The 25,454-nt window shown below is 55.3% G+C and overlaps 9 protein-coding genes across 9 annotated transcripts; 1 reads left to right on the top strand and 8 right to left on the bottom strand.

Moving 5' to 3' along the window:
• Positions 1-14: 14 nt before the first annotated feature.
• On the bottom strand, positions 15-1,277 carry BO80DRAFT_454578 (cyclin-dependent serine/threonine-protein kinase phoA; the record flags this gene model as incomplete). Its single annotated transcript, XM_025722073.1, has 3 exons — positions 15-908; positions 992-1,015; positions 1,080-1,277. The coding sequence occupies 3 exons, from the start codon at positions 1,275-1,277 to the stop codon at positions 15-17; spliced, it is 1,116 nt and encodes a 371-aa protein (XP_025576333.1).
• Positions 1,278-1,537: 260 nt separating this feature from the next.
• Positions 1,538-3,017, bottom strand: BO80DRAFT_424381 (putative SIR2 family histone deacetylase). The gene has a single exon (XM_025719272.1). It carries the CDS (start codon positions 2,787-2,789, stop codon positions 1,638-1,640), a length of 1,152 nt encoding a protein of 383 aa, XP_025576332.1. The 5' UTR covers positions 2,790-3,017; the 3' UTR covers positions 1,538-1,637.
• A 48-nt stretch (positions 3,018-3,065) lies between these two features.
• On the top strand, positions 3,066-4,903 carry BO80DRAFT_49231 (PQ-loop repeat-containing protein). Its single transcript, XM_025723758.1, has 2 exons — positions 3,066-3,396; positions 3,461-4,903. The coding sequence occupies exons 1-2, from the start codon at positions 3,341-3,343 to the stop codon at positions 4,575-4,577; spliced, it is 1,173 nt and encodes a 390-aa protein (XP_025576331.1). The 5' UTR covers positions 3,066-3,340; the 3' UTR covers positions 4,578-4,903.
• Positions 4,904-5,252: 349 nt separating this feature from the next.
• BO80DRAFT_353418 (co-chaperone SGT1) lies at positions 5,253-6,716 on the bottom strand (the record flags this gene model as incomplete). The annotated part of the gene is made up of 2 exons (XM_025715663.1): positions 5,253-5,849; positions 5,916-6,716. The coding sequence occupies 2 exons, from the start codon at positions 6,714-6,716 to the stop codon at positions 5,253-5,255; spliced, it is 1,398 nt and encodes a 465-aa protein (XP_025576330.1).
• A 408-nt stretch (positions 6,717-7,124) lies between these two features.
• On the bottom strand, positions 7,125-9,518 carry BO80DRAFT_353613 (terpene cyclase/mutase family protein; the record flags this gene model as incomplete). Its single annotated transcript, XM_025715670.1, has 4 exons — positions 7,125-7,215; positions 7,265-8,710; positions 8,765-9,234; positions 9,312-9,518. 4 exons carry the CDS (start codon positions 9,516-9,518, stop codon positions 7,125-7,127), a joined length of 2,214 nt encoding a protein of 737 aa, XP_025576329.1.
• A 505-nt stretch (positions 9,519-10,023) lies between these two features.
• sfh5 (CRAL/TRIO domain protein) lies at positions 10,024-11,468 on the bottom strand (the record flags this gene model as incomplete). The annotated part of the gene is made up of 2 exons (XM_025715652.1): positions 10,024-10,594; positions 10,651-11,468. The coding sequence occupies 2 exons, from the start codon at positions 11,466-11,468 to the stop codon at positions 10,024-10,026; spliced, it is 1,389 nt and encodes a 462-aa protein (XP_025576328.1).
• A 1,038-nt stretch (positions 11,469-12,506) lies between these two features.
• Positions 12,507-13,513, bottom strand: BO80DRAFT_353169 (PP1-complex regulatory subunit GLC8; the record flags this gene model as incomplete). Its single annotated transcript, XM_025715649.1, has 3 exons — positions 12,507-12,624; positions 12,683-13,397; positions 13,474-13,513. The coding sequence occupies 3 exons, from the start codon at positions 13,511-13,513 to the stop codon at positions 12,507-12,509; spliced, it is 873 nt and encodes a 290-aa protein (XP_025576327.1).
• A 1,238-nt stretch (positions 13,514-14,751) lies between these two features.
• On the bottom strand, positions 14,752-19,364 carry BO80DRAFT_444247 (uncharacterized protein; the record flags this gene model as incomplete). Its single annotated transcript, XM_025721419.1, has 3 exons — positions 14,752-17,890; positions 17,959-18,068; positions 18,123-19,364. The coding sequence occupies 3 exons, from the start codon at positions 19,362-19,364 to the stop codon at positions 14,752-14,754; spliced, it is 4,491 nt and encodes a 1,496-aa protein (XP_025576326.1).
• Positions 19,365-22,638: 3,274 nt separating this feature from the next.
• Positions 22,639-25,063, bottom strand: BO80DRAFT_424375 (putative chromatin assembly factor 1 subunit A). Its single transcript, XM_025719271.1, has 3 exons — positions 24,190-25,063; positions 22,987-24,134; positions 22,639-22,919 (listed from the first exon to the last, which is right to left on the bottom strand). The coding sequence occupies exons 1-3, from the start codon at positions 24,934-24,936 to the stop codon at positions 22,820-22,822; spliced, it is 1,995 nt and encodes a 664-aa protein (XP_025576325.1). The 5' UTR covers positions 24,937-25,063; the 3' UTR covers positions 22,639-22,819.
• Positions 25,064-25,454: the final 391 nt, after the last annotated feature.

The following is a 25,454-nucleotide window of genomic DNA, read 5'->3' as shown; positions in this document are numbered from 1 at the left end:
AAACATTAAAAGTCCTAGTATGCCTGTTGCGGAGGAACCATGCCGCCATACGCCGCTGCCATTTGTTGCTGGAGTTGTGCTTGTAATTGGGGCAGGTCATGGAACCAGGGGTGCTGGAGAGCATCATGGGCGCTGACCCGCATCTCGGGCCGTAGCTGGAGCATACGATTCAAAAGATCCAGACCAAGGGGGTCGATCTGAGGTAGGATAATACCTAGGTCCTGTGTCGCGTATACGTGGAAGTTTGGCTTGTACTCCGGGAGCTGGGAGATACCCGGCCACGAGCGCTCCGACGGCGTTCCCATAAGACGGAAGATCTTCATAAGCTGATCTTCGTTGGTGGTACCAGGGAATAGAGGACGACCGGTGTAGAGCTCCGCCATGATACACCCGGCCGACCAAATGTCAATGCTTGTATTATATGTGCGGCTGCCCAGAAGCACATCCGGCGCACGGTACCACAGGGTGACGACTTCATTGGAGAAAGTGTTAACGGGGATGCCGAAGGCACGAGCCAGACCGAAATCTCCAAGTTTCAGTTGGCCCTTTTTGTTGATGAGGAGGTTCTGGGGCTTCAGATCGCGGTGCAGGACCCGGTTCTCGTGGCAGAAGGCAATGCCCTTGAGCAGCTGATGCATGAACGATTTGATCGTCGCTTGGTCCAACTGGCCGCGGTCGCCGCGGGTATCCATGTACTTCTTCAGATCCTTGTCCATGTACTCGAAGACGAGCATAAGCTTGTTTTCGGTGTGGATCACATCGTACAGCGAGACAATGCTCTCGTGCTTGAGCTCCTTCATCAAGGAGATTTCGCGAATGGCGGTCGACGGCGTTCCCTCCTCGGAATCCAGATGGATTTCCTTCAACGCGACTAGCTCGCCGGTTTGGCGATTGCGTCCCTTGAACACCTGTATGTAGGGCGGGGTCAGTACATATTGCGATGGAAAAGAGGAACCAGATGGAGCCGTCGGCGGTGGGGAAGGGGTTGTACGGTGGCATAGGTGCCCTCTCCGAGCTAGAAGAAGAGAAGTCAGTATCGGGATATCCGTCGATGTGAGAAGACGGCCATCAAGACACACCTTTTCCAGCTGCTGGAAGGAGCTTGGTTGCTGCTTGTCCATGGTGGATGGAGGAGTGGGCTTGGGGTTCGGGGGCGTTGAGCGTGGGGGATGACGGAAAAGAAAAGATTTGGGCGAGGCCAAGGAGGAGATGAGTTCCAGATAGGCGGCGGCTGGGGGCTGCAATGTCTTGCTGGATGAGCGGTCGCGACCGTCCATGACCCTGCCTGTTCTGAACCGGGCGATGCAAAGCCCCGCGCTGAAATCCAAGGGCCGAAGGGGCGGCGGCGGCGGCGGCCTGTCACGGGCCTGTGCTGGCTGGGCTGGGCTGGGCTGGGCGGGCTTGGTCGCCTTTCCTCGCCCTCGGCCCAGGATCCACGGCCCCGGCGTCTAATCTACCCTCTCCCCTAACCTCCTTTGCCAATCATTCGTCTCGTCTATAATTATCTGTTTCAGCTCTACATCTGGGATGTTAGGTAGCCCTGGTAGTAGGCATCCCGTCGGTTGTATATGCTTATATGGACTCGTCTCTTCTATACACATCACATCATCTCTCGCACTCTATACACAAGGCACACATCAATGCCCAAGAGAATCCAGGTGTGCCGCCACCGGGCCTAGGATTTCCTGCGAGGGGAGACTGCAACGGATATGCTGGCCGACAGCACTGCTTTCGCGCTCCGCCTGGGCAAACAGTATCGACTCGTTTCGGACGCCTCCGATGTTGATAATGCCAATAGGCATCCCCCGCTTATAGGCCCGTTCCACTAGCCGCCATGCCGAGTATGTGGCGAGACTGCTCCCCAGAACCAGGAGCCGGCCTGCGTCATCGATAGCCTCTTCTGCCCCCAGCTTTACGCTTGGATCGATGTTTTCCCCAAACATAATAACCGCCGGTTTCAAAATCCCAGCCGTAGAACTAGGAAGCCAGGCCCCATCGCGCTCTACTTCCACCCTAGCGGCAGTCCCGTCCGGCAATCGAGGCGGTTTCTCCAAGCAGGTGGGACAGGCTGGATACCGGAAGGTGGAATATGGAGCCTCAGGTAGATCTACATCGCCATCCGGGTTGATTTTGAAGCCCCTCCGCCGCTGCTCCTCGGGGTTGTCCGTATTCAGAGCGCCGATGTCGACCATCTTCGCGAGAAATTCTGCCCAGGCCGGGTTCAGCCCCTCGAGCTGTTTCTGAAACTTGTTCCGCGGAACCTGGTTGCGACAATTGATGCAGACCACCGACCGTAAGTAGCCGTGGAGTTCAAGCGTGGGTAACTCGGGATGTGCGACAGAATGGAAGGAGTCGACGTTTTGGGTTACCACCGAGCTGATATAGCCCTTTGCGCCAATGTCTCTGATCGACCAGTGCGTTGAGTTTGGCTTTGCCTTGAGGAGACCCGGCCACCCAACAAAGCTCCGAGCCCAGTATCGCTTGCGGGACTCATGGCGCGTGACAAACTCGTGGTAGTAGATAGGTCGATATGTCTTGTTCGTGACGTACGTGCCATTCTCACCCCGGTAGTCGGACAATCCGGATGCCACGGAAATGCCAGCGCCAGTCAAGAGCACCGTCTGCGAATACCTGCCCACATCGACGCCGCGCAGGTAGGGGGACGGAGGGGCCGTTAAGAAGTTTAGGAGGGCATCAATGGCACCCGAGACCGTGCGAGCGGACGGGGGAACGATAATTGGCGGAGGCAGAGGGCCAGTGAAGGGAATACGGATTGATGGAGCCGTCATTGAAGCCACATGATTGAGGGATGCAGAAGATGACGCTGTGAGCGCGGGAGAGCCGGTTGGGATCGACGAGATGGATGGTCGACGTCAGGCTTGACTAATCGGGTCACATGACGGGAAGGCGTGTGTGTCTTTCACAAGGATGCCGGGGACACCCGAGAAATCGATGGAGGAATTTTAAATCGGATCAATGCTGTGAAGCAGGAAGGAGGAAGGAGGAAGCTTGAATCAAGAATGCGGTGGACCGACGGGGAGGCGTGATGAATCCCGTATCTTGGGAAGCTGGCCTGGGGTGTCTGTTCGCTCCGTTCTGGGTCTAGACTTCCCGAACTTCCCCGGATCGCCCCACGTGATCGACGGCCTTTTAGTTTTCGCAGACTCAGAGTCTGCAAACGTCATCGTCGGCTCCATTCTCTTTCTCCTTTGCGTTCCCATCTCTTTCGGCTTGCATGCTGTCGTCCCATTCTGGTGGTTCTCTTCACGTTTAGACTTTAGAGCAGAGCATTGATTGGGACTCCCGTCCCAATTGCTCTCTCGTCCGTACAGGCCCGGACATGTTTCCTGCAGTCACTGGCAATATAGATCTAGAGGCCCTGAGTGGCATATGTGGGTATGTTTACACCCGACACCACATGAACCAAATGTATTAACCCCAGGCTAACGACGACGTTCAGATCGATCTCCATCGCGTGCTGGGTTGTCGTCTTCTCCCCGCAAATCATTGAAAATTTCCGTCGCGGCTCCGCAGATGGCCTCTCTCTTCTGTTCCTCATCGTCTGGCTCGCCGGCGATGTGTTCAATATCCTCGGCGCTGTCCTGCAAGGTGTCTTGCCAACCATGATTATCCTCGCGGTGTACTACACCCTAGCCGACATTGTGCTTCTGGCCCAATGCTTCTATTACCGGGGATTTACCCTGCGAGACGAGTCATCGACGCCGTCGCGACCCTCTTCGCCCGTCCCTGCAGAAGAACCCTACGACGTAGACACGGAGATTCCCTCGCCTGTTATGCCTCGGAAGCCAACCGAGCAGACCTCTTTACTCTCGTCCAAACAGCGCAGCGCCTCGTATCAGGCTCCTCTCGGCGGCCCTAGCCCAGCATCATCCACAACCATCACCCCTCAACACCATCAACCATTGCTCGCTCATCGCCGCCACTCTGCCTCTTCCTTCCTTCATATCTCTGTGGACGGGACACACCTCTCTCCAGCCACTCCGTTCGTTGAACGGACCAAAGAACCCCGTCCGCCACGGGCCATTACGTTACTCCAGTCGGTCTTCTTCAATGGGTCGGCCATCATCCTCGTCTGTGCCGCGGGCGTTCTCGGCTGGTACATCAGTCAGCGGTCGTCGCTCTCCTCTGATGACAACAGCAACCGCAACGACCGCAGCTCCGATGACCTTACCATGGACCCGCTGGGGCAGGTCTTCGGCTACCTCTGCGCCGTGCTGTACCTCGGATCTCGTCTGCCCCAGATTCTGCTCAACTACCGACGCAAGTCCACCGACGGGGTATCGTTGCTCTTCTTCCTTTTCGCGTGCATCGGCAATTTGACGTACGTGCTTTCAATTCTGGCGTATTCGCCCGTCTGCGAGCATGAGAGCTCGTCCCGTCAGGGACGGTGTCGATCGGACGAACTGGCATCGCTCTATGGCCAGTACATACTGGTCAATTTGTCCTGGCTGATTGGCAGTTTCGGGACACTGCTACTGGACATGTGCATCTTCGTTCAGTTTTTCCTATACCAGGATAACAATGGGGAGGATGTCGACGTGGAACGGAGAGAGTGAGGGGATTCCTCCCCCCACTTGGCAATCCCTACCCCGCTTTCTTTCTCTTTCTATTCTCGCTTTCTTCTGACCAGAAAGATCCCATAAAAGGTGTTGGTGGCAAGACTGCTTATTATTGCTGCTGCTGCTGCTACTGCTTTTGCTTCGACGATAAAAGCATCATGACTGATTTGGCGTCTGGCTGGTTATTACGGTTCTCTTCGTGTAGATATATATCTCTTTATATTTTGGAAATATTGTCGGGTGGCCTGTCTTCATATTTGAACGCATTTCATATTTCTAGCTGTTTGAATCATACATATACTACGGGTTGACACAGAGACTGATCATAGTCCAATTGTGGATTTGGTCTAGCGAGTCGGTATCAGTGGTGTAACGACCTAGACCTCCCTTCGCTAATTGCATGCCATAAGACACTCCATCAACGAATATTTCATTCATTCTGGAGAACCAACCTTCATAGTCCAACTACTCGCAGTAACATCTTAGATGTGTAAATTAAATACTAAAAAAAGAAAAAGCATCTCATAAACCCACGCACGAATGATACCCCAGAACTCCTCACGCTGTTACAATTGGCAAGTATCCTCCACCACTCATGCATACCCCACTCTCTCCCTCCCTCTCTCCCTCCCTCTCTCCCTCCCTCTCTCCATCTCATTCAATGATAAAATCCTAATCACTACTAGGCGGCCTGACCTTCACCGGACCCTGACGAACCTCATCCCAATTCGTACTCAACGAGGTACCCTGACTCTCGACGTAACTCTTCATCATCGCGCGACGGGTATCCGGGTCCGCGTTGGCGTAGAGTTTCTTGAAGAAGCCGTCGACGGGGTCCGCGGCGCCGTAGTCGGATTCGGCGTCCGAGTCGGCGTCATCTGCATCTTCCCCTTCGCCTGCGTCTTCGCCTTCGGGCTTGGGTTTCTTTGTCTTGGTCTTGTCCTTGGGTTTCTTGGCGGTGAGGGTCGAGGCGAGCTTGTCCCAGTCTTTGGCGCCGTGGCGGGAGGAGGTTGGGTAGGCGGGGCCGGGGGCTGTAGTGGTGGTTGTGGAAGTGGTGCTGAGAACGGTCTGGCGATCGGAGAGTTTGGGGGCTGTGGCGGTGGATTCGAGAGCGCTCCATTTCTGGCCGGCGGATTGCTTGCGCAGGAGGATTTCGATCTTGGTGGACATCACGGAGACTTTGGAGGCGGAGGGGTTGATGGGTGCGAAGAGCGGGTCGAGGGTGAAGTCGTATTCGGCGCCGGAGGGGAGGGGGAATTGTAGCGAGGCCTGAATGGTGGCATGGTTAGTATGGTTTCATGCTTGGGAGGGAGAATCCAGGAAATTGATACATACCGAGTCCTCCTTGAGGTCCACATCCACCTTGTCCTTGGGCACGCCCTTCACATACAGCGTCACCACCACCGTCTCGGTCGATTGATACCACTCGTGGCGGACCTTTTCCACGACCGGCTGGGTCTTGACCTGTTGTTGCTGGGAGGCCTCGTGCTTCGTCTCAACCTTCTCCTCGGCCTTGTCCACCTTCTTCTCCTCTTGACCACCAGCAGCACCAGCACCAACATCCACCTTCCCCCCCTTCAACACCTCCAACTGCATCTTCAACTCCGCCTCCTCAGGAACCTTCACCCCCTCCGGCACCTCCTTAACCTCCACCTCGCCCACCGTCTCCAAGGCCCCCATCTTCCCCTTCACCTTGGCACTCCAAATCCTCACCTCCGCTTCCACACCCTTATTCCCCCCACTGCCACTCCCACTCATCGCACTCCTCAACCTCTCCTCCTTATCCTCCTCCCCACTCCCCCCCTCCTTCAACCCAATCATCTCCTCCACCCTCCCCAACAAAAACCCCGCATCGACATACCTCCCCATCAAGAAGAGGACGATCCCGCGTCGCAGCTGCGCCGAGACAATCAGCTCGCGTTTGCCGCGCTCGCGCGCAAGCACGACGGCGGTTTCGGCATCGTGGAGCGCGGAGGACAGGTTCGGGGTGGGTTTGAGGCGGGAGAAGGCCGTCGAGCGTTTGATGTAGTAGGTTGGGGAGCGGGGGTGGGTGAGTAGGGCGGTCGTGTAGTGCGTTAGGGCGGTGGGGTAGTCGGAGGCCGAGAGGGCGGCGTCGCCGAGGGAAGCGGCGTTCATTTTGGTTCTTTGGAGGTTGGGGGTGTTGTGTTGTGGGGGATTGGTGTTGGTGGGGAGTGTAGCTGGTGAGCTAGGAAGCTAGGAAGCTCGATGGCTCTGTGGTGTTGGTGGTGGTTCGCTTGTTGGCAAACAGACGGTAGTTTCGGAAAGAAAGTAGAAGTGTAGTGGCTTCAAAGAGGAGATTAGTAGGGAAGAAAAGAAAGGCAGACAGCAGTTGTCGAGAATCAAAGACGAAGAGGCAGCAGAAGAAGAGTTCCATGTGGTTCCAGGCGGATGCGGGGACCGAAGCCCACGTGATTGAGAGCGAGGAGATATCTGACCATTGCCGTGAGATAGTTAACTAGGTCATACCATTATCAATTAAAGTACAGGAGTAGTATTACAGCGTCCCATGCATCTTTGCCCTAATTACGCCAGTTCCTCGTTGCCAAACTGCCGGGCATACAGCCCCAACGCCCGGATTGGCCAATATAGCTTGTAATTGGGGTACGAGATCATGCTGCCATGCGTTAGAAGATTCTCGACTTGAACCAATCAATCGAACTTACCAGGACTGGTTAAACACGCCCTCAATCGCCTCCTGCAGCCACTCGCCGTTCGCCTGCTGTCGTGACATCAGCAGCTGCATCGCCTTGCGCAGCGGCTCCTTGTGCGGGTACTTGGCCTCCATCAGCGCCAGCGCGGCCCACGCCGTCTGCACGACCTGTGACTGCTCGTGCTGCACATACACGTGTCGTTCGCTGCTCAGGTAGGACTCGCCCCAGCCGCCGTCCTCCTTTTGCTTCGAGATGAGGAACTCGCACCCGCGGCGGGAGTCGGCGCTCGTCTCGTACGTCTCCCCGATGCTGGCCAGACTCTCCAGTGCAAACATCGCTGCGTACGTAAAGCAGATGCCCCATGACCCGTACCAGCTGCCGTCGGCGCGCTGCACCCGCTTGATGTACCGAACGGCCTTCTCCTTGGCGGCCTTGATCTCGGCGGCGCGGTAATCCGGATAATATTTGCTGAACAGGGACAGCGCGGTCACCGACGCGGTCGTGCACTCCGGGTAGTCGTATCCGATCATGATGCCGCCAAACACCTCGGCCGCATTAAGCCATTCGACCTTGGGCGACGCCCGGGTGGTCTCGTACTCGGTGAACCCACCGGACGGGTTCTGCATCAGCAGCAGGCAGTCGACGCTGTCCTTCAACCGCTCCTCCGAAATCAGCTTGGGGAAATCGTGCATCTCCTGCAGTTGGATCGTGGACCGCAACCCCTCGGCCGTGCAGTCACTGACCGTGTACCCCTGCGTTTTGTTGCTGAAAGGCCACGCTCCCTTGCGGTGCTGGCGGTAGCATTTCTCCTGGTTCGGCACATTCTCGCGGAGCTGATGGTCCTCCAGGAACTCCAAGGCCTTGGTGAGCATCGGTCGCCACTTCGGGTCATCGGCGAGCCCGGCCACCACGATGGATTGGGTAATAAAAGCGGTATCCCACACCTGGACCCCGTTGGTTCCGTTCATCAGCATGCCCTCGTCCTTGACCCACATGTAGTCGTGCAGACGCTCTCGATGGCGACGGACTGAGTAGCTATCCGGCCCATCATGTTCGTAGCAGGCAATCATGTTGAACGGGTTGCTCACGGGACCCAGTCCAGCGTAGTCGGTGTTCTCGTCCTCCATGCGAATCAGCTCCCACGTCCACTCCTCCGCCCGACGTACGATGGCCGGGAGCCGAAGGTAGGGGTTCCAGACATTGACCAGCAGAGAATTCAACGAGTTTAGAAGCCAGGTCTTGGGGTAGTAATTATCCGCCTCGTGAATCGAATTGCGATGCGCGGCAAAATCAATCGAGTCATAAGGCTGGGTGTACAGCTCTTGCCGCAGCTGCTTGGTCAGAGAATCCAACGGATGCGAGAACTTCTTGGACCACAGATACCCCATGGGCAGGAAAACCTGTCGGATATGGATCCACCACCGCCACGGAGCGAATGGCACCCAGTCCGGAAGCAGCCTACCAGACCGTCAGCATTCGCCCCGACCACCGCAAGGACCAGGTGTCGACAACACGTACCAAATCTCCGGAGGAACCGGGTTGACACACTCCCAATCCATCACTCCCAGAACCGCGAGAGAGAACTTGGCCCAATGAGGCCCGTAGATGGCACCGCCGAACTTGTGGAGCAGACCACGGGCCTTCACCATGCGAGGATCATCCTCACTGACCCCGATCAAACGGAGCGTGACATAGTTCATACACGTGCCAAAGACGGAGCTATGGGCTTCAATGTGCAGACCCCAACCGCCATCCTCGGGATGTTGACGCGCAAAGAGATACCGTTTGATCTCCGTCGCATACTCCGGAGGAATCGGCGTATTGGTCACATAGTACGTGATGATCGCCACGGGGAGCAAGAACATAGGCCCACCGTACTCGCACGCCCAATTGCCCGGCTCCAGCTGCAGCTTGGAGAAGAACTCCAGGCCATTTTCGGCGCACTGCAGCGGTGTCTTGGGAGCCGGCAGCTCGGGCAATCCCTAGCGACCATGTCAGTGGACCCCCACAGGCAGAAGCATACCAGTCGCGAGGACCATAGGGAACCAGAAGATCATACCGTTGGGAGGCCGAGAAAGTATTTATCGGCAACGGACTGTGGCCATTGTTCATTCTCCTCGTCGGATTCCAGATAATGCCAGGTTTGGCGACCGCGATCATCGCGCAATCGCCAGCGCGAGTAGTCGGTTTGAAAGTCACCGTTGGCGTCGCGAGTGAGATGGCCTTGCGCCTCGGTTCTCCACGGGCCAATGTGCTTGCCCGCCATGGTGTCTACAGAGGGGAAGGATTCACTGGAGGGGAAACAACAGGATCGAGGGGGAACAGGAATCTCAACCAAGGGCAAACGAACATGACCCTGGCAATCAAGCGAGCTTCGATCTCCCTTGCGTGAATCTTGTTTGCCTGCGACTTGGGAGTGCTTGAGCCACTCGAGCTGCCACCCGGGCTGCTGACTCATCAGGGGCACGGCCTGAGGATTGGTTGGTGCCCTGAAGACATCCCAGGCACCCATGATTCGATGGAGTACAGGTGGACAGTATTATGTATTCACGAAATGCAGAGCGCATAATCATACAAAGTCTAGACACACCTCGTCGACCATTAATTATTACTATCTAAGGCACCATGCACCCGTCAAACCCATAAGCACGACTATGGAGAGGTATCAAGTACGCAAAACGACATGGAATCAATCTACCGATTCCCCCGGGTATCAATCCAACCAGTCCATCCATTACCGTAAATCAAGCATCCCCGTACATCATCGCAATTCATTTGGCTTCCGCAACGGGCGTCTCCTGGGCCGTCACAGCCGTGTCGGCCTTGACCGGCTCCTCCGCCTTGGGCTCCTCCTTAGGTGCCTCCGTGGCCGGAGCCTCCGCCGCAGCCTCCGGAGCAGGCTCGGCCTGGTCGAGGTTGACCGTGAAGGACTCCTCCTGCAGGGTCGGGCCGTTACCACCGTAGGTCTTGGGGAACTTCTCCTTCAAGGACGGGAACTCGCGGGCCAGGTTGGCACCGTTGGAGATGGGGTGGAACTTGCGGGTGGTGTTCTTGCTGAGGAAGACCTTCATGGCCGCGAACATCCAGCCCATGATGGCGGGGACGTTGACGAAGAACTTCTCCCGCAGCAGCTCCGGGTAGGCGGTGGCAAACACCTCGATGGTCTTCTTGGTGGCAGCCTTGATGGTGGGGTTCAGGCGGAGGAAGCTGACGTTCAGGTAGTCGTGGACCTGAAGCATCTGATACGGGTCCTCGCCGTCGTAGTCGATCACGGTAGTAGCTTCACTCAGCTTCAGATCCTTGATGGCGAGCTCCATGAGCGCGACACGCCACTTGATGAACCTGGGTTCTGTTAGATACGACCACTCTTAGCTCCGGGAACAGCAAGCAGCACTTACTCATCCACATCACCAAAGGTCGCGTCGACAGACTTGACACTTCCGTAAATGTTCCAGGTCACGATGACCTCCTTGCCACTGGGCTCGGGGTACTTGGTGACATAGCCCAGACCGCCGAACCGCTCGGCACTGTAGTGGCCGTCGGCCAGCGCGACGGGGTTCATCTCCTTGCGCCACTGCAGGGCCTTGGTCAGCTGCTCCTCTGCCAGCTTGACATTGCCCTCGTTGGCGCGAAGGAACTTGATGAGCACGTTGACCGTGGGGACATCGTTGGAGTCCTTGAGGGAGACGCCCCACATCTCATTGTAGCTGGTGGAAGAGAGGATGATCGGCAGGCGATCGAAGAACTGGCTCAAGGCCGGGTTCTTGGCCAGATACTCTGGCTGAGCAGGCTTCTCTTCCTCTTGCTTTTCCTCCTTGGGCTCTTCCTTGGGCTCTTCCTTGGGCTCTTCCTTGGGCTCTTCCTTCGGCTCCTCCTTAGGTTCCTCCTGAGGTACCTCCTTCGGCTCTTCGGCCTTCACGACCTCGGGCTCCTCAGCCTGTTCTTCCCTGTGTTCCTCTTCCTTCTTCTCGTCCTTCTTATCCTCCGTGGGCTCCTGGGCGGGAGCGGGAGCGGGTTCCGTGGCGGGAGGTTCCGTGGGAGCAGGCGCGGCGGCGGGGACAGTCGAGGTTTCGGGGATGGTCTGCTCCTCGACCTTCTGTTCGGGCTGAGGTTCGGGCTCCGAAACTGCAGGCTCGGGGACAGGGACGGTGGTGGTGGGAAGTTGCGCCTCGGGGGCAGCAGCAGGAGCCTCCGTCTTCGCGGGCTGGTCGGCCATCGTGGGAGGGGTGGAGGAGAATGAAAACGAAGGAAAGGTTGAAAGAAAAAAAAAAAGCTCACTTAATGCGATCCGTGAGTTTGGAAGAGGATCAAGAGATTATGTGATCAGATAGGATGGATAGATGGATGAAAGGCTCTGAGTAACAGCCAGGAAGAAGAAGAAGAAGAAGAAGAAGAGGAAGAAGAAGAAGGAGGAGAGAAAAGAAGGAAGAAGAAAGAAAACAAAGTCCGTCGCAGCAGCGCAGAGGGGAGACAATCCAATCAGCGGTCCGAAGGGCGGGAGTCATTAAATGGCTGCTGCATCGGCCGTTAATTTCGCCCAGGAGGGTTTCAACGGCCGATCCAAGTGGGTGTCGGCCTGAAACTAGATGCATCCATCCTCCTGAATTACAGTGGAATATTGCAAGTGGGCCTGCAAGCCTGTTTCAGGAGAGCTGCGGTTTGTTCTCCTCCCCCCCCCTGGCAGGTCACCGCTACACAGGACCTGCTTACAGGCTATCTACAGGCTACTTAACCGGCTACAGACTCCCTCCTCTGTCCAGCATGCGGTGACCCATCATCTTCGGATAATTTGGCAGGATCGATGTAAGGCACCGGGTGGTGGGTGGGTGGGCTGATTCGGTGCCTGAGCGCCGTGGTCCATGCTATTTATTTACACCCCAAGCGACTAGTCGTCGCCTGCCTCGTACTTTGTTCGCGTGCTCCATCCATGGGCTATTTTTGGTATTGATGCAGCTAACCTGGGCGCTGACGAGGCCCTGGCCAGGATTCCCCCCGGGCTGGACCACGGCCAGTCGACCAGTCAATCAGTCCCTCAATTCCCCCAGAATCCGTAGATAATACTCTGTAGATACTAATCATCTCGTCTATCATATCGCTATGAGAACAAGGTGCCCACGTTCACCACCACCAGCTAGCAGAAATCCAAAGTACCGCAATACATACAGGCCCGTCCTGGCCAAACAAACGCTGGGGAATATACACAGTCAGATAATGCAGAACGACTCCCTCCCTTCTCTCCTCGTAATGCTTCCCTTCACTTTCCCCCATTCAGAAATCGCCCCGGGATCGAAGGCATCGGGGGCGCCACAGGGGCCGCGGTCTGGCCCTCGTCTTCATCCTCGTCCATCTCGTCATCCAGTTCCTCGGGGTGTCTAGAAGCCAGTCAGTCACCGTCCATTTCCCACCTCGAAACCCGAGGGAGCAACATACGCAAGGAGTTCCTTGATGTTCCGCATCTCATAGTGTTTCTTTCGGTGCTGCTCGAACTGACGATGCTTTTCCTCCGCCTCGTCCGCCGTCATCAACGTATCGCCGCCCGACTCGGGCTCGCCATTGGTCTCGCCGGCACCGACCACCACATGCTTTCCGCCACGATGTGAGTCATTGCTCAGGCTCCGTTCGCGCACGATCCGATCCCCGCTCCCGACATGCGCGTCCGCGTATTCCTCCGCCTCTCCTAGCTCCAACTCGGGGATGTCGTCCTCCGCCACAGCCTTCTTGGGTGCCTTTTGGGTCTTGTCCAGCTCGTCCACCACCACCTCCTGCGCGTCAATCAGACTTTCTTCGCCCTCGAGCTCATCTTCATCCTGGGCGGGGTCGTAGTGTGGCGCATATGGGGTCTTGGGCTCGTCGATCTTCATCTTGGCCGTCTTCTCCTGCTCAGTCAGATACAGGTTGGCCTCGTCCCACTTCAGCCGGGGCGACGCCTCGTCCTGGTGACCGTGAATGCTTGCGAGGGACTGCCGCCGCGACGAGGACCCCGGGCGGGTGTTGGATAGCGACCGGCGACGGCCTGCATTCTGAAGGGTGTTTTGCAGCGTAAGTTCCTTGGTGTCCACCGGGTCGGTTGCAGCCGAGGGTACGGGGAGAGTGTCATGGACTTGCGCGACCTGGGGTACCTGAGAGCTGGAGTTCTTTAGGATACCTGTTGCGCGATTAGCATCACGCGTCGGGCAGGATCTTTGCATGTTCGCGGTTTATTGCACAGGCGATCAACTTACCCTTAGGTCTTTTATTGGCATCCTCCATGTGGTGCGCCATGATGTTCAATATGACTGGAGGAGTATGCCTGAATGAAGTCTTGTAGTTGAGATTTCTGGAAGAGTGAAAAAAAAAAAAAAAAAAAGATAAACAAGGTGATCGTCACGATAAGTGATTATGAGAAAAGAGGGAAAACGAAAAAGAGGAACGACAAGGGAAGCGAGCAGATGCGCCGATTTAAAAAAAGTCGAAATCGCAAAGCAAACGTCAGCTGCGAGTGCCCGAACGTCAGGTCAGCACCTGAGGCTGAGCTGGCGAGGGCTGGAAGGGGTTGGCGGGGGTCTCAGCCTCTCGCGAGGGGCTCGACAAATGAGGGCGGTGGCACGGTTGCTGGTGACAAGCCTCGGATGACTGACCGGGTGATCCACGGGTGGCTCGATCGCAGGGGGGGGCAGAAAAGGGGGTCGAGATAAGGCGACACGGAGGAGGTTTGTTGGCAGCAAGGAGGCAGAAAGGACAGGGGAGGAGGAGAATTGGAAACGTCAAGTGAAGTGCAGTGAAGCAAAGCAAAGCAGCTCTGATCTGGCACGTGGGGCTGCCTGCCCGGCCGATGACGTCGCATCAATCCGTCCCGGGTCGTCATGATCCAGTGGACAGACGTTCTCTACTCTTACCTTGTACTTTCAGCACTCACGACCTACATAGTTGCTACCTGACTACCCGACTCAGCACTGTCGCATACATGCCCTGGATTCTGAACTATGCGGACCGGGTTTCCCTGCGTCCGCAGCTAACAGATAGATCGAGTCTCTACAGCCCGTCCCGTGCGGGCGTGCGATTGAACTCCAACCCTACCCCCAAGATGCATAGACTCACCCGCAAAGAAAATGAAAACGGTAGATGAACAAGTGATCGAAATAGCAGAATGCCGCCCCAAGCACAAAAGAGGTGTAAGTGTATAGGGGAATCTCATGACCCTGCCCGGCTCCGTGAAAGATGAAGGACATCCCGCAGAAGAGTAAGCAAAATACAGCAAAGGGTAAACCGGGGAGAACACCGTCCATCCATATCTGCCAAACAGGATAGCAATAGAGCTGCGCGTCTGCACATGGATTAGTTGCGTGAGTAGACCAGAGTCGTGTGTTGGAAACAACAGGTCGTTAATGGTATCAAGTCATAAGAGATGCGAAAAAAAGCGATATAGGTCCTAAAGATGATCACAAGCACGGGCTCGCAAGGAAGGAAACGAATCGAATGAAGGAAAGATGAAGAGAAAGAACTGGGAAAGGGAAGGAAAATTATGCAATAGACTCGAACTCTTCCCGCTCACGAAGCCGGTTTCGCGCGAGTTCGTCCCCGCCGTTGGCCGACAGCTGCATCCAGTGCAGTGCCAGACACATGCTCTGCGGGTCGGACTTGGAGTCCTTATCGCGGCGATACATCATCTCCGCTTTATATGTGTCTCGCATCAGAGTGAGGGGTAGCGTCACAGGCGGGAGGAGTTCAGGATGAGTGAGGTAGAGAATGGCCAGTTCCCGTTGGGCAACTGGATTGCCTTCCTTGGCCGTGATGATCCACATTTTGGCGGCATCTAAAAGAGTGTTTCCCGGTCGAGGAGCTTGCTCCGACCCAGGCAGATGGCGCCGGCTGAATTCCTGAGATACAATGTTATCGGCGATCTCGACCATGCTATTACAGACCTCGTCTTTGAGGCTCAAGGCTGCCAAGCCAAACTGCAAGAATGCAGTCCCGCTGTCAGTCTTGTTCAGGGTCTCCCCTGGAACAAATGCCGAGATAAACTGCAGATCACGGAAGAGGGTCTTTGGTTTCACCTCCATGAGGAGGCTACGCAGAGCATCCACAATCTGGTTCTCGGTGGGTGCACAGTAGTCGGAAGGCCGAGAATCAAAGATGACAGACTCGGCGGCAGGTGAGGTTGGAGTATGAGAGATGTCCTGGCCGTGACTCCGCTTGGCCTGAGATTCCGAAAAGCTATGACGAGCACTTCTTTTGACACGAGATCCTGGAGTACGACCTCGTGGACGAGGGGGTTCAGTCGCATTGAAATGGCATGCGTCATCATTCTCGGAATTCAAGGATGCAACGACTAGAGCCCGCAGGTCCCGCAGCGCCTTCAACTTGACGCAAGGATTCCCGTGCCGCGAGAAGACCTCAAGCAGGCGCCGGAAGACAGAGTCGTAGGAGAATTGGTGCGTGTCATTTGGCTCCATAGGATTTTCAGTGGTAGATGGACACGCGTTTTCGGCGTCTCCAGGCGTTGCGCGATCTGATGGCTCTAGAGATCTGCTTCGCCGACGGTCGGATGGTGTACGATTAATGGTATGGTGGACTAACCGCTCGTCACTCTCGGCGTAGAATTGCTGAATGCGAGCTCGCTTCCTCATCTGTGTTTGGATTCTCTCGTCCGTCAGCTTCCCTCCGAACCAAGCATCAGTTTCACTCCCACAGCTCCACACCGGGGAGCCGAGGTCACTTAAGAGCAAACTCGTCAGAGTCTGTTTCAGGTCTTCCAGGAAAGCCATTTTGCTATGCGCCTTGCGACCATTGCGACGGGACGGCTGAGCGCCGTTGTCGCTAAACATCGAAGGTGGTCGAGAGTAGAGGCTAGAGGCACTGGGTGCATAATGTGCGGGTTGATGTGGCGTCGACCAAAATGTGCTGTACGAATCGCCCGTAGTAGTAGACGCAGCTCTCCCCGGAGAGCCGCCGATGGAAGATGCGTCCGCAATCGAGGGTTCTCGAGGACCCCTCCACTTATCTGAGATCAAGCTTTGGAAAGAGGATTTGGGGTTCAGCGGCGGTAAGTCTTGTGAGAACTTGGACACGGTGTTTGGTGGGCGAGCGGTATTTGCATGGGTCTGGGATGAGTATGCGGAGTCGTCGCTCGAGACGTTGAACGGTCGTAAGCTTGAGGAGAGGCTCAAGAAATTTCGGTTACTGGAGCCCTCATACATTGCCCGCTCTTTGTGATACAACTCGCTCGCCCACAACACGGGGGTTTCGGCCATGGTCTCGCCGACTAGCCGATTGATACTTGTCTTGACCTCGTAGCAGAACCGGTGAATTCGCTCCTCACCTTTGCAGAAATTATCGATGGTGTTGTGGGAGAGCCATTTGCGGATCAGGTCTACCTGTTCATCCGAGAGTTTGTTGGGTCCCTGACTGCTTGGTGCCTTCATGATGTTCATGACTTGTAGCTCCGGTTTTTGGAGGAGAGAGCTTCCAAACGGTCTGCTGCGGGACCGGCCTTCGTTTGGTGTCGGGTTGGCAGAACGAGCCATGGTCTTCAACGCCAGCGCAACATTTTTGGCATCCTCGTATCTCATAGAGTTCTTTACGTCAGTCATGTACCACATCTTGTCTCGGAGCTTGGCCATCGTAGCCATCGTGTCCTTCACGGCCCTCTGCAGCCGTTGCATGTGTCTGTTGAGGGCAACGAAATCGGTTTCGCATCGATCGATAACCGCCCGTGAAGTGGCAAGTGAGCGGACGCAAGAAGCGTGCATCGGTTCGAGAATCCACGAATCGTCCGCCAGCCGGGAGGGAGAATTCGCAACGCTGCGAAGAAGCTGTCGACCGGCATTCCACCAGTAGTGGGCACCGATGAAATCCGAGTCATGGTGGCAATGCTTCATAGCCATATCGAACCGTTGTTTAAGAGATAGCACGCCTCCCCGGGAAGAGTCATGGAGATCTAGTAAGTCATACTCCGCACCATCATCAGCAGGGTGATCCTGAATCAGCTTCACGATGGCCGTTTGGAGAGCTTCAAAGTTATCTTCCATTCCCAAGGTGGTGGGCTGGACGTCATCCACAGAGGCATTTTCCGGAAAGCTAAACTGTCCAGTATCGGGGAAAAGACCCCAGGTCAAACGTCTTCCGTTCTGTGTCATGGAGAAAATAGTCCATTCTTCACCTGCGGGCGGCTCCAGGGTGGTGCGGCCATCGGGCTCACTCAGGTCTGACAATTCGAAACGGATCCTGTCAGCATTGCGGCTCATGCAATTCTCCGGTGATGACAAGAAGGCCATTTCGGTGGCAAAGATAGTCCGGTCCTGGGGAACACGAATAGGGATGCTGTCAGTAACAGGCTTGAAAAACCCTGGCTCAATGATGGACGCTATAGAGCGGTCTGATCGAGCGGCCAGAGAACCGACAGGCGAAGGCACCCCCGAGGATGAAAGTGGAGAGCTGCACGCAGAAGCAAGCGTCCTAGGGAAGAGAGCATTCAGCAGCGTGAGGATATCAGTAGCTGAGAGCATGAGGAATGCAGCCGGGGATTCCCGTCCAGTGGTAGGCTTCGCGCGTGAAAAGGATTGGACGTCAACGTTCTTGTCAGACTTTGTATTACTGAATCGGCAGAGCATGTTCTCAACATGTCGTCTCACGGCGGAACGAACCATAGAATAATGGTGCCTGCGTGATGTTAGCGGGTGCTCTGTGCGAAAGTCCCTTGTTGGCAACCATGTGAAGGGACAACCGACATTGAATGAAGAATAGCGTAGACTTGCGAATAAGCACGGAAGCCAACCTGTCCTAGGAGTTTCTCTCGAGCGTCATTCCTGATATGGAAATCAAGCAAGAGACCATGGGCCTACAGCTTTCGTCAGATCAAGAACGTGATAGTCGCTGGGAGGGAGTATCATACCTCAGGATAGGTCAGTGCACCATAGAGGAACTTGGAGAAGAACCACTGGACGAACAAGAACTCGAGGAAACGGGCACGGCCGTCCTGGCGGTCCAATTTCTGCAAGACAGCGTTGCTTAGTTGCATCACCCCATGGGGAAGCCCTCCATCTGGGTCATCCAGGAGCTGGAACAAGTCATCGACTGCAGAAGCGAAGAATTCTTCGGCCACCTCTGTCCTTAACGGGTCTGGAGGCTCCGCACCATAGCTCATGCCGGGAGGGGCTTCTACATGCTCCAGGAGGAATGAGCCTGTTTGTAGGACGTCCATAAGATAGAGCTCAAACTTGGGCTTCGCTTTCCATTCACTGCTTGTGGCCCAGGAACCCAGGATGTGGCCCAGGAGGGGATCGTACTTGTTACCGCCATCGGCTATGAGTTTGGCACAGACGGAGGACCAAACATCCAAACGGAGCTGTGCTTCAGGAGCATCTGAATCCAATGGGGACGCATAAACGTTGAACAGCACCGTGGACAGGGGATCCGTTCGCTCGAAATTCAAGGCTCGATCTTTAAAAAGAAGGGAAGAAGCGGAGCGCTTCGACAACGAGGAATGGGTCCGGGAACGGGACGTTGAAGGGAACGACATATCACCGGGCTCCCCTGAGGGGCCCGTAGATGACACCAAGGCGGCCAATTGGGTCGGGGTCAAGGACCTGAGCCTTTCCAGAATAAATTGAGGGTCGGTGCGGACCAGGTGCAGGATATCCAAAAGATCGGTCCTAGATTGGGGACTCAACTGAAGGAAAAAGTCCGGAGAACGGTCCACGGCGGACTCACGGATGGGCGACCATTCTTCCAACGGATCCTGCCGGTGAAAGTGGCGCCGAAAAGCAGACTCGCATGACTCCTGCAGATCACCGAGGGTATGATAAAGGGCAATGAAACTGGCCTTGTCGTCATGTTTGAGTCGGTCCACCAAGCCTCGCTGGACGATCGACCCGACGCGGACGAAGCGCGCCGAAACACCCATTGAAACCTTGAGGGCATGCAGGCGGTGTTCCAATCTCTTCCGACTAGTCTGCTTGTGCTGGTTTTGACGATAACGAACGGCCAACTCCTCAAAGGATACCTTGGGTAGCTTCACGGGCATGGTGCCCCGGTTGTTGTCCTGGGAATGTCCATCCTCGGAGTAGACGGGAGTTGCCACTCGCGAAATCGGGCGATCCAAGTCGCCAGACTCACCTGGGGTGCGGCCCGCCATTGCGTCGGGAGAGAATAGCATGGGAGACATGCTAGTAGTCGCAGCCGGAGAATGAGATTGAGGCGCTGCCTCACATGGTGTAGTTGCCTGAATGGATGAGGGAATCAAGCCTGGAGCGCGAGAAGACAGAGCCAAGCAGTTAGCATGTGGTTAGTCAGGCGTGCAGCTATACGTTTAGGGAAAAGCCAGGAATGGATCGCATAAAGAAAGCCATTATCGATGCGTAAGAAAAGGGGCCATTCGGCATTTAATTTGCGATTTAAGTGGACACCCACAAATGATCCGAAAGGAGCAAAAGTAGGGAGAGGGCGAAAAAAAGAAACGACAGGGCAAAAAAGAGAGCCGTGCGCGCACGTACAGGTCACATAAGCCAGGGTAGAGGAAAGACCATCGGATTGGGCATCGAACATGGTGTTGCCATGGGCAGTCTCCTGGCCGCTAGGCCAAGATGAAGACAGCTGAGGTTGCAAGATGCCCCCGGCGCGAGAAGCTCCCTCACTAGCGCATGGTTCTCCTAAAGGAGCGGTGGGATGGGGGGATCGGTCCTCATGGGGAGAATCCAGACGGTGGTGATGGTGGAGGTGAATGGCGGACACGATGGACTGCTCCAGGTTGAGCAGATGGCGGCGAGAAGGAGGGGGGAGGACTGGGGGAGGAGTAAGAAGAGGACGATGAGGGAAGACGGACAAGTGCAGGAATAAAAAAAGGAATGTGGGAGAGCGAGGAGGGGAAGTTGAACAGGAAATGGGGAAGTAGTGAGTTGGTGGTGGTGGTGGTGGTGGGAGTAATAGTCCACAGTAATACTATTACGAAGGAGAGTGGGAAGGGACAATAACAATGAGAAGTATGGGGGAGGGAATCGCAAAAATGGAGAAATAATCAATAATTAGAGGAATAAATAAGAATAAGCATGGCAATAATCAAGGTAATAATAATCAAATAACGATAATAAAAGTAATCAGCCAAATAATAATGTTCAAAATAATAGGCGCAGGACGATGATGGGGAAGGGAGGAATACTCCTAGTAGAGGATGATTCACAGGCTGATAAACTCCGACCTGGTCCGGGACGATAAGGAGGGACAACTGGCTGACTTGGCTGTGGGCGGGATGACATGCAGCCGGTTAACAAGAGAGCAAAAAGCGAGGAAAGGTGAGCAACAAGCGCAGTAGCAGCAGCAGGTCGAGAAACCAAAAAGTCAAAAAAAAAAAAGGGAACAGGAAAATGAAAAAGGGAAACAAGGGAAAAAAAAAGAAAAGAATTAACTGAAAGTCTGAACGAGTGGATGGACTAACGAGGAACTCCCGTGGACTAGCGGATGCCAGCAAATCGAACGATCCGGAGGGGCGAGACGCAGCAGATGGTTGGACTGGCTGTGTGACTGGCTGGTCGGCTGGATAAAGACGAGGAGGAGGAGAGGATGAGTTCAATGAGGGGCGACGGCGGTGACTTGAACCGGCCGCTTGCAGGGAACGTCCAAGCTGTAGGGTGAGGCAAAGAAGCGATGCGATGCCTCGCGGGTCCAGCTCTTGTACCTTGCTTGGGGACCGGCGCGGGTCCTGGTACCTCGCTGTTACTTCCGGGGGGAAGCTCTCTCGAATCTCGATAGTACTCCTCGATACGCCATACGGTGTATTTTCTACCTATCCAGTGGCCAGTTCTTCAGCCCCCGGCCGTCCCTCCCGTCTGGGGCATCTATAAACGACCTGACTCGCTACGGATCACCACCCTGAGGGACTCCTACATGATATGATGTACACCATTCATCGGATGATGGGAAAGCAAAGCTGAACGATACAGTCAGATCGGGGAATACCTTCTCCTCACCAATGATAGTAGATAGCACCCAGGTAGTGACGAACAAGGGCTCGGGACCGGCCCAGGACGACACGAAAGCACAGCAAAGTCAACCCGGTCAGATCCCAGCAACCGGCGACAAAATGAGAAACAGGACTGATCCTGATGATCTGGGAAGAAGAGAGGACACCGACTTGCCTTCCTTACCTGCCTCTCCGGATCGGGACGAAGCAACGCAGCGACGAAGAAGAGGGGAGGAAGAGTGACTGGAAGTCTCCATTCCTGCTGAGCTGGCACTGCATGCATGACGGACCCTCCGTCGGGAGCCACTGATTTGTTGGCCGCCCCCCTTACTGTGTTGGCCCGATGGTTCAACCTCAACCTGTCCATCCTCGGTCGGGTCGCGCGTCGTCTCCCGTCGTTCGTTCGTTCGTCCATCCGTCTGTTCGTTGGTTGGTTTCGGTGCCAGGTGAAACTGATCAGCTGTACGCAGTCGAGAGATAGTCCGAGGGAATGACTGCCGTGCTGTAGGCTGTACGATGTATGTCAGACTACTTCAAGTGTTCATAGTATCGACTAAGTAAAGTGACGGTCCCTCCCGTCCCAAGTTGCTCCGCGGCACTAGTCCCCGTTGGGGTAGTCTGTGACCCCACCTGCACGTGTCCATCTGCCACTGCCCAGTTTGGCGGCCCTAGGCCCAACGAGGCTTAGACCCCCTGGCACTGGGGCCGCAGGGATGAGCTGAACTCTTCAAGAACAGACAGACGTGCAAACAAAACAATCCTTTCCCTCCGAGTCGGATTGTTGTTGTCCGCTCAGCTCCCATGGTCACCATGGCTGAACACCATGCGCACCCACTCGGATGCGCAGAGGAGCCCGTCAACATACCTACCTAGTCATCGTCATAGTCCTACAGTAGGCAGCAGGCGGTCTAGACGCCCGTCCCGTCACCCCCATCCATGCCTACGACACGCCCTGTCTAGGTAGTACTCCTGGTTGTCACGTCAATGACTCAATGAGGCTATATCCCACGGGCTGTGTTGGCACTGCATCCCGATCTATTGTCCAGATACTTTTTTTAACTCCTCTGCATTCCTCCATGCCTTCGACAGTTTGCTCAGGATCATTTCTGATTGGCGATCGCGTTCGGAGCCTGGATGTCAACCCTGTAGTATGCCGTTCCCTGCCCCTCCGATCATCACTCCTCTATGTAAGTATGGCCAGTATTCCGTACATCATCCCTTCAGATAAGGAGATACATCCCTAGTATAGTACGAGATGCATGGGAGCCCCATCGGCCAGTAGGCCCTCACCGACCCCGATCTCACTTGCAAACGTCACCACCAGACCAAATTCCCAACCCAGCCACGCTTTGGTGACGGGGGGTTAAGACGTTGAACAAGGTCAGAATGCAAATCAGGGGACAGGAAGTGGGAGACACACACAAAAAAAAAAAAAAAAAAAAAAAAAAAAAAAGGAACACATAAATAAGAGGAGGGTGTACATCCACAAAGAACCAATCAATCCGCTCAATTGGCCGACCAAACACCCCGCCTGTGACTGATCTCCTCAAACGCCGTGGATAACAGATTTGGAACCGTAGCCAGTCTCCTGGTATGCGTTGTCCGTCGGGCCAACTGCCAATCCCCGTCCATCTCTAGTTACAGACCCATTTTTTGTCAGCCTCCTTCTGTCCCACCCGCGTGGCCACGCTGTTCAGCGTGTCTTTCAGGCTATCCTTCGAAACCTTGGGGAACCTATAGCGGCGCGACCCTGATGATTAGCCTCCCGATCAACGAGCATCCTGGTGGGCCCACGTCTTACCGTTTCTTCAAGATTTCAATCAACCCCATCTTGGTCAGATCACTGCCATTTACCACCTGCTTGAACTCCGCCAGCTGCTCCGGCGGCAACGTCCGCTTGGTCCTCCCTGTTGTTAGAACCGCCACTGCGCCGCTGTCCGGCGCTGGCCCACTCCCGGGCACTTTGTGAGAGGATGTATGGCCCATGAAGGCATGGAGCGTCGACCGTCCTAGACCGGCCGCCGGCGCTGGCTCCGCGGCCCTCGGTTTCTGCCAGTACACAGTGGAGAACGGGTCAATAGGGAAAGTCACCGAGTCGGAAATGGTCTCCATTCTGTACACCTGCAGCTCGGGGTCCACGCCATGCTCCTGCCATCGTATGCCGGTACTGACAGGTTCTAGGTCCCCGACAATGAGGCGGCGCTTCCCATCAAGCGGGTGGTCATCCTCGTCGTCCAGGAAGCCATCCATGTCATCTTCCCCATCCTCGCTTCCTTCTTCCTCTTCCTCCGAATCCAAGTCCTCACCTTCCTCGGGCTCTTCCCATTCGGCTTCAGAATCGTAGTCGTAGTCTGTATCTGGTAGTTCACGGCGGAAAGGGTTGCGCATCATGCGACGAGCGGATGACACCGGCAGGCTCCTGCTATAGGTTCCCTGATATGGGGGGCGTACGTCTTCATTGAACCTGAGCGATTTCATTTTCACCTGCTTAAGAAGATCGTGAGGCTTCTGGGCAGCTTCACGCAGCTCCGGGTGTTCCGCTAGGCTCTGCATCTGCAACAGAATCTCTTTAACAGACGCAGGTAACCTCCCACATCGTCGCTTATAGGGCATGATCTGAAAGAGGTCGGAAGGACGAAATTTTACAGGCGCTTGCAGGCCTTCATTGGCAGTTTTCAGGTAGGCATCGACTTTCTCCTGCGTATGGTGTAGTGATTCACGGTCGCGCTGGAACCTATGCGGCGGCGCCACAGTAGTATGTGATTGGAGAAAGAAGTCAGGGAATTCTCGTTGGTAGTCAGATGCGGTCGATCCAAGATCAGGAGTGGTTTCCGTCGAAGCGCCAGCGCCGGTTGATTTCGATTTGATAGGGGAGGAGGTAGTATTCGATGTTGATGGCTGTGCCGGGGTTTTCGGTTTCGCAAAGAAAGAGTTCAGCTTCATTTGTGCCTGTTGCGCATCAGACACCGATCTTCCAACCCAGCCAAGGACGGGTCAGACCTACCCTTTCTTTCTTCGACTTCTCTTCATCTTTCTTGCGTTTCTCTTCTTCTTTAGCAGCCTTCTCCTCTTCCTTTGCCTTCCGTTTCTCTTCCTTCTTCTTCCGCTCCTCTTCTTTCTCTGCTTCGCGCTTTTTTCTCTCCTCTTCTTTGGCCCGCTTCTCCTCCTCTTTCTCAGCCTCCCGTTTCCTCTTCTCCCCCTCCTTCTTTGCCTTTTCTTCCTCCTTCTTCGCCTTCTCCTCTAACTTTTGACGCTCCTTGGCCTCCTTCTCCTGCTGCTTAGCCTCCTTGCTCGCAGGCGACAACTTCCTCTTCTTAGCAGCCGGAGAAGCAGTTGCAGCCGCATTCGTACCCGTAGGCGCAGCAACAGAATGAGGAGCCGAATCCGTACCTGAGCCAGACGCAGATAGAGATCCGGCGGAAGATTTCTCATCGCCAGGACCGCATGGTTTCGTCCGTGTATCTTGATTCTCCTTATTATCTTCCGACGAGCCCTTATCATCGGCGTGTGGGATCACATCCACGACCCCATCCATATTCATTTCCACATCAGTAGTCGTATGCGTATTCTGGTCCCTCACAACCCCATCCATATCAACATCCCCTATTGAGCGCTTCCGCGCCGGCGACGCAGACGGAGCCATAGATGTGGGAAAAGCATTCGACGACAGGGGCGATAAACCATTCGCGCTGGGCGAATTGGCAGGGTTAGGGGTCGCAGTAGCGGTAGCGGTATCGATTGACGTTGACATGGCGTCTTCCATCCGGACAGTGAATGTTGGATACAAAGTATTTATTGACAATTGGAACAATCCGAATCTAATTGACAACCAGGGTATCACTTCAAAAGAAAAAGAAACAATGGCACCTGGATTGTCATTCACTAGTCAGTCAGTCATTGCTCTCGAGTGAAGGAAAGCACACACGCACACGCGTGACCTGGCGGTAGTAGTAAATGCAAGCTCACATCAGTGGCAATCAGCCAGGTAGATCAGGGGCAGGGGCTCATGGGATATGAGCGGAGAGAAGGGGTGCCGGGTAAGCCTTGGTCTGATGCGTCCGGAAGGGGTCTCCAGGCTGGCGGGATGGGACGGACGGTCACTGAGCCCGAGACAACAAGGCGTGGGAGGGAATCTTGGCGACGACGGGATGCTGGCCAGGGTTGCCCGAAACGCGTTAATTGATGTTCGCGCCGGGATCTCGCGTCCGGCACGTGTGCCCGATTATGTAAGGGTAGGAGGGGGGAATCCTGGCACTAGGCTGCAAGTGG

The sequence above is a fragment of the Aspergillus ibericus genome, assembly GCF_003184845.1.
Source record: "Aspergillus ibericus CBS 121593 unplaced genomic scaffold BO80scaffold_15, whole genome shotgun sequence".
Classification (NCBI taxonomy): Eukaryota; Fungi; Ascomycota; class Eurotiomycetes; order Eurotiales; family Aspergillaceae; genus Aspergillus; species Aspergillus ibericus.
Note: the sequence above shows the minus strand (reverse complement) of the source record. Positions and strands in the feature narration are given on the sequence as shown.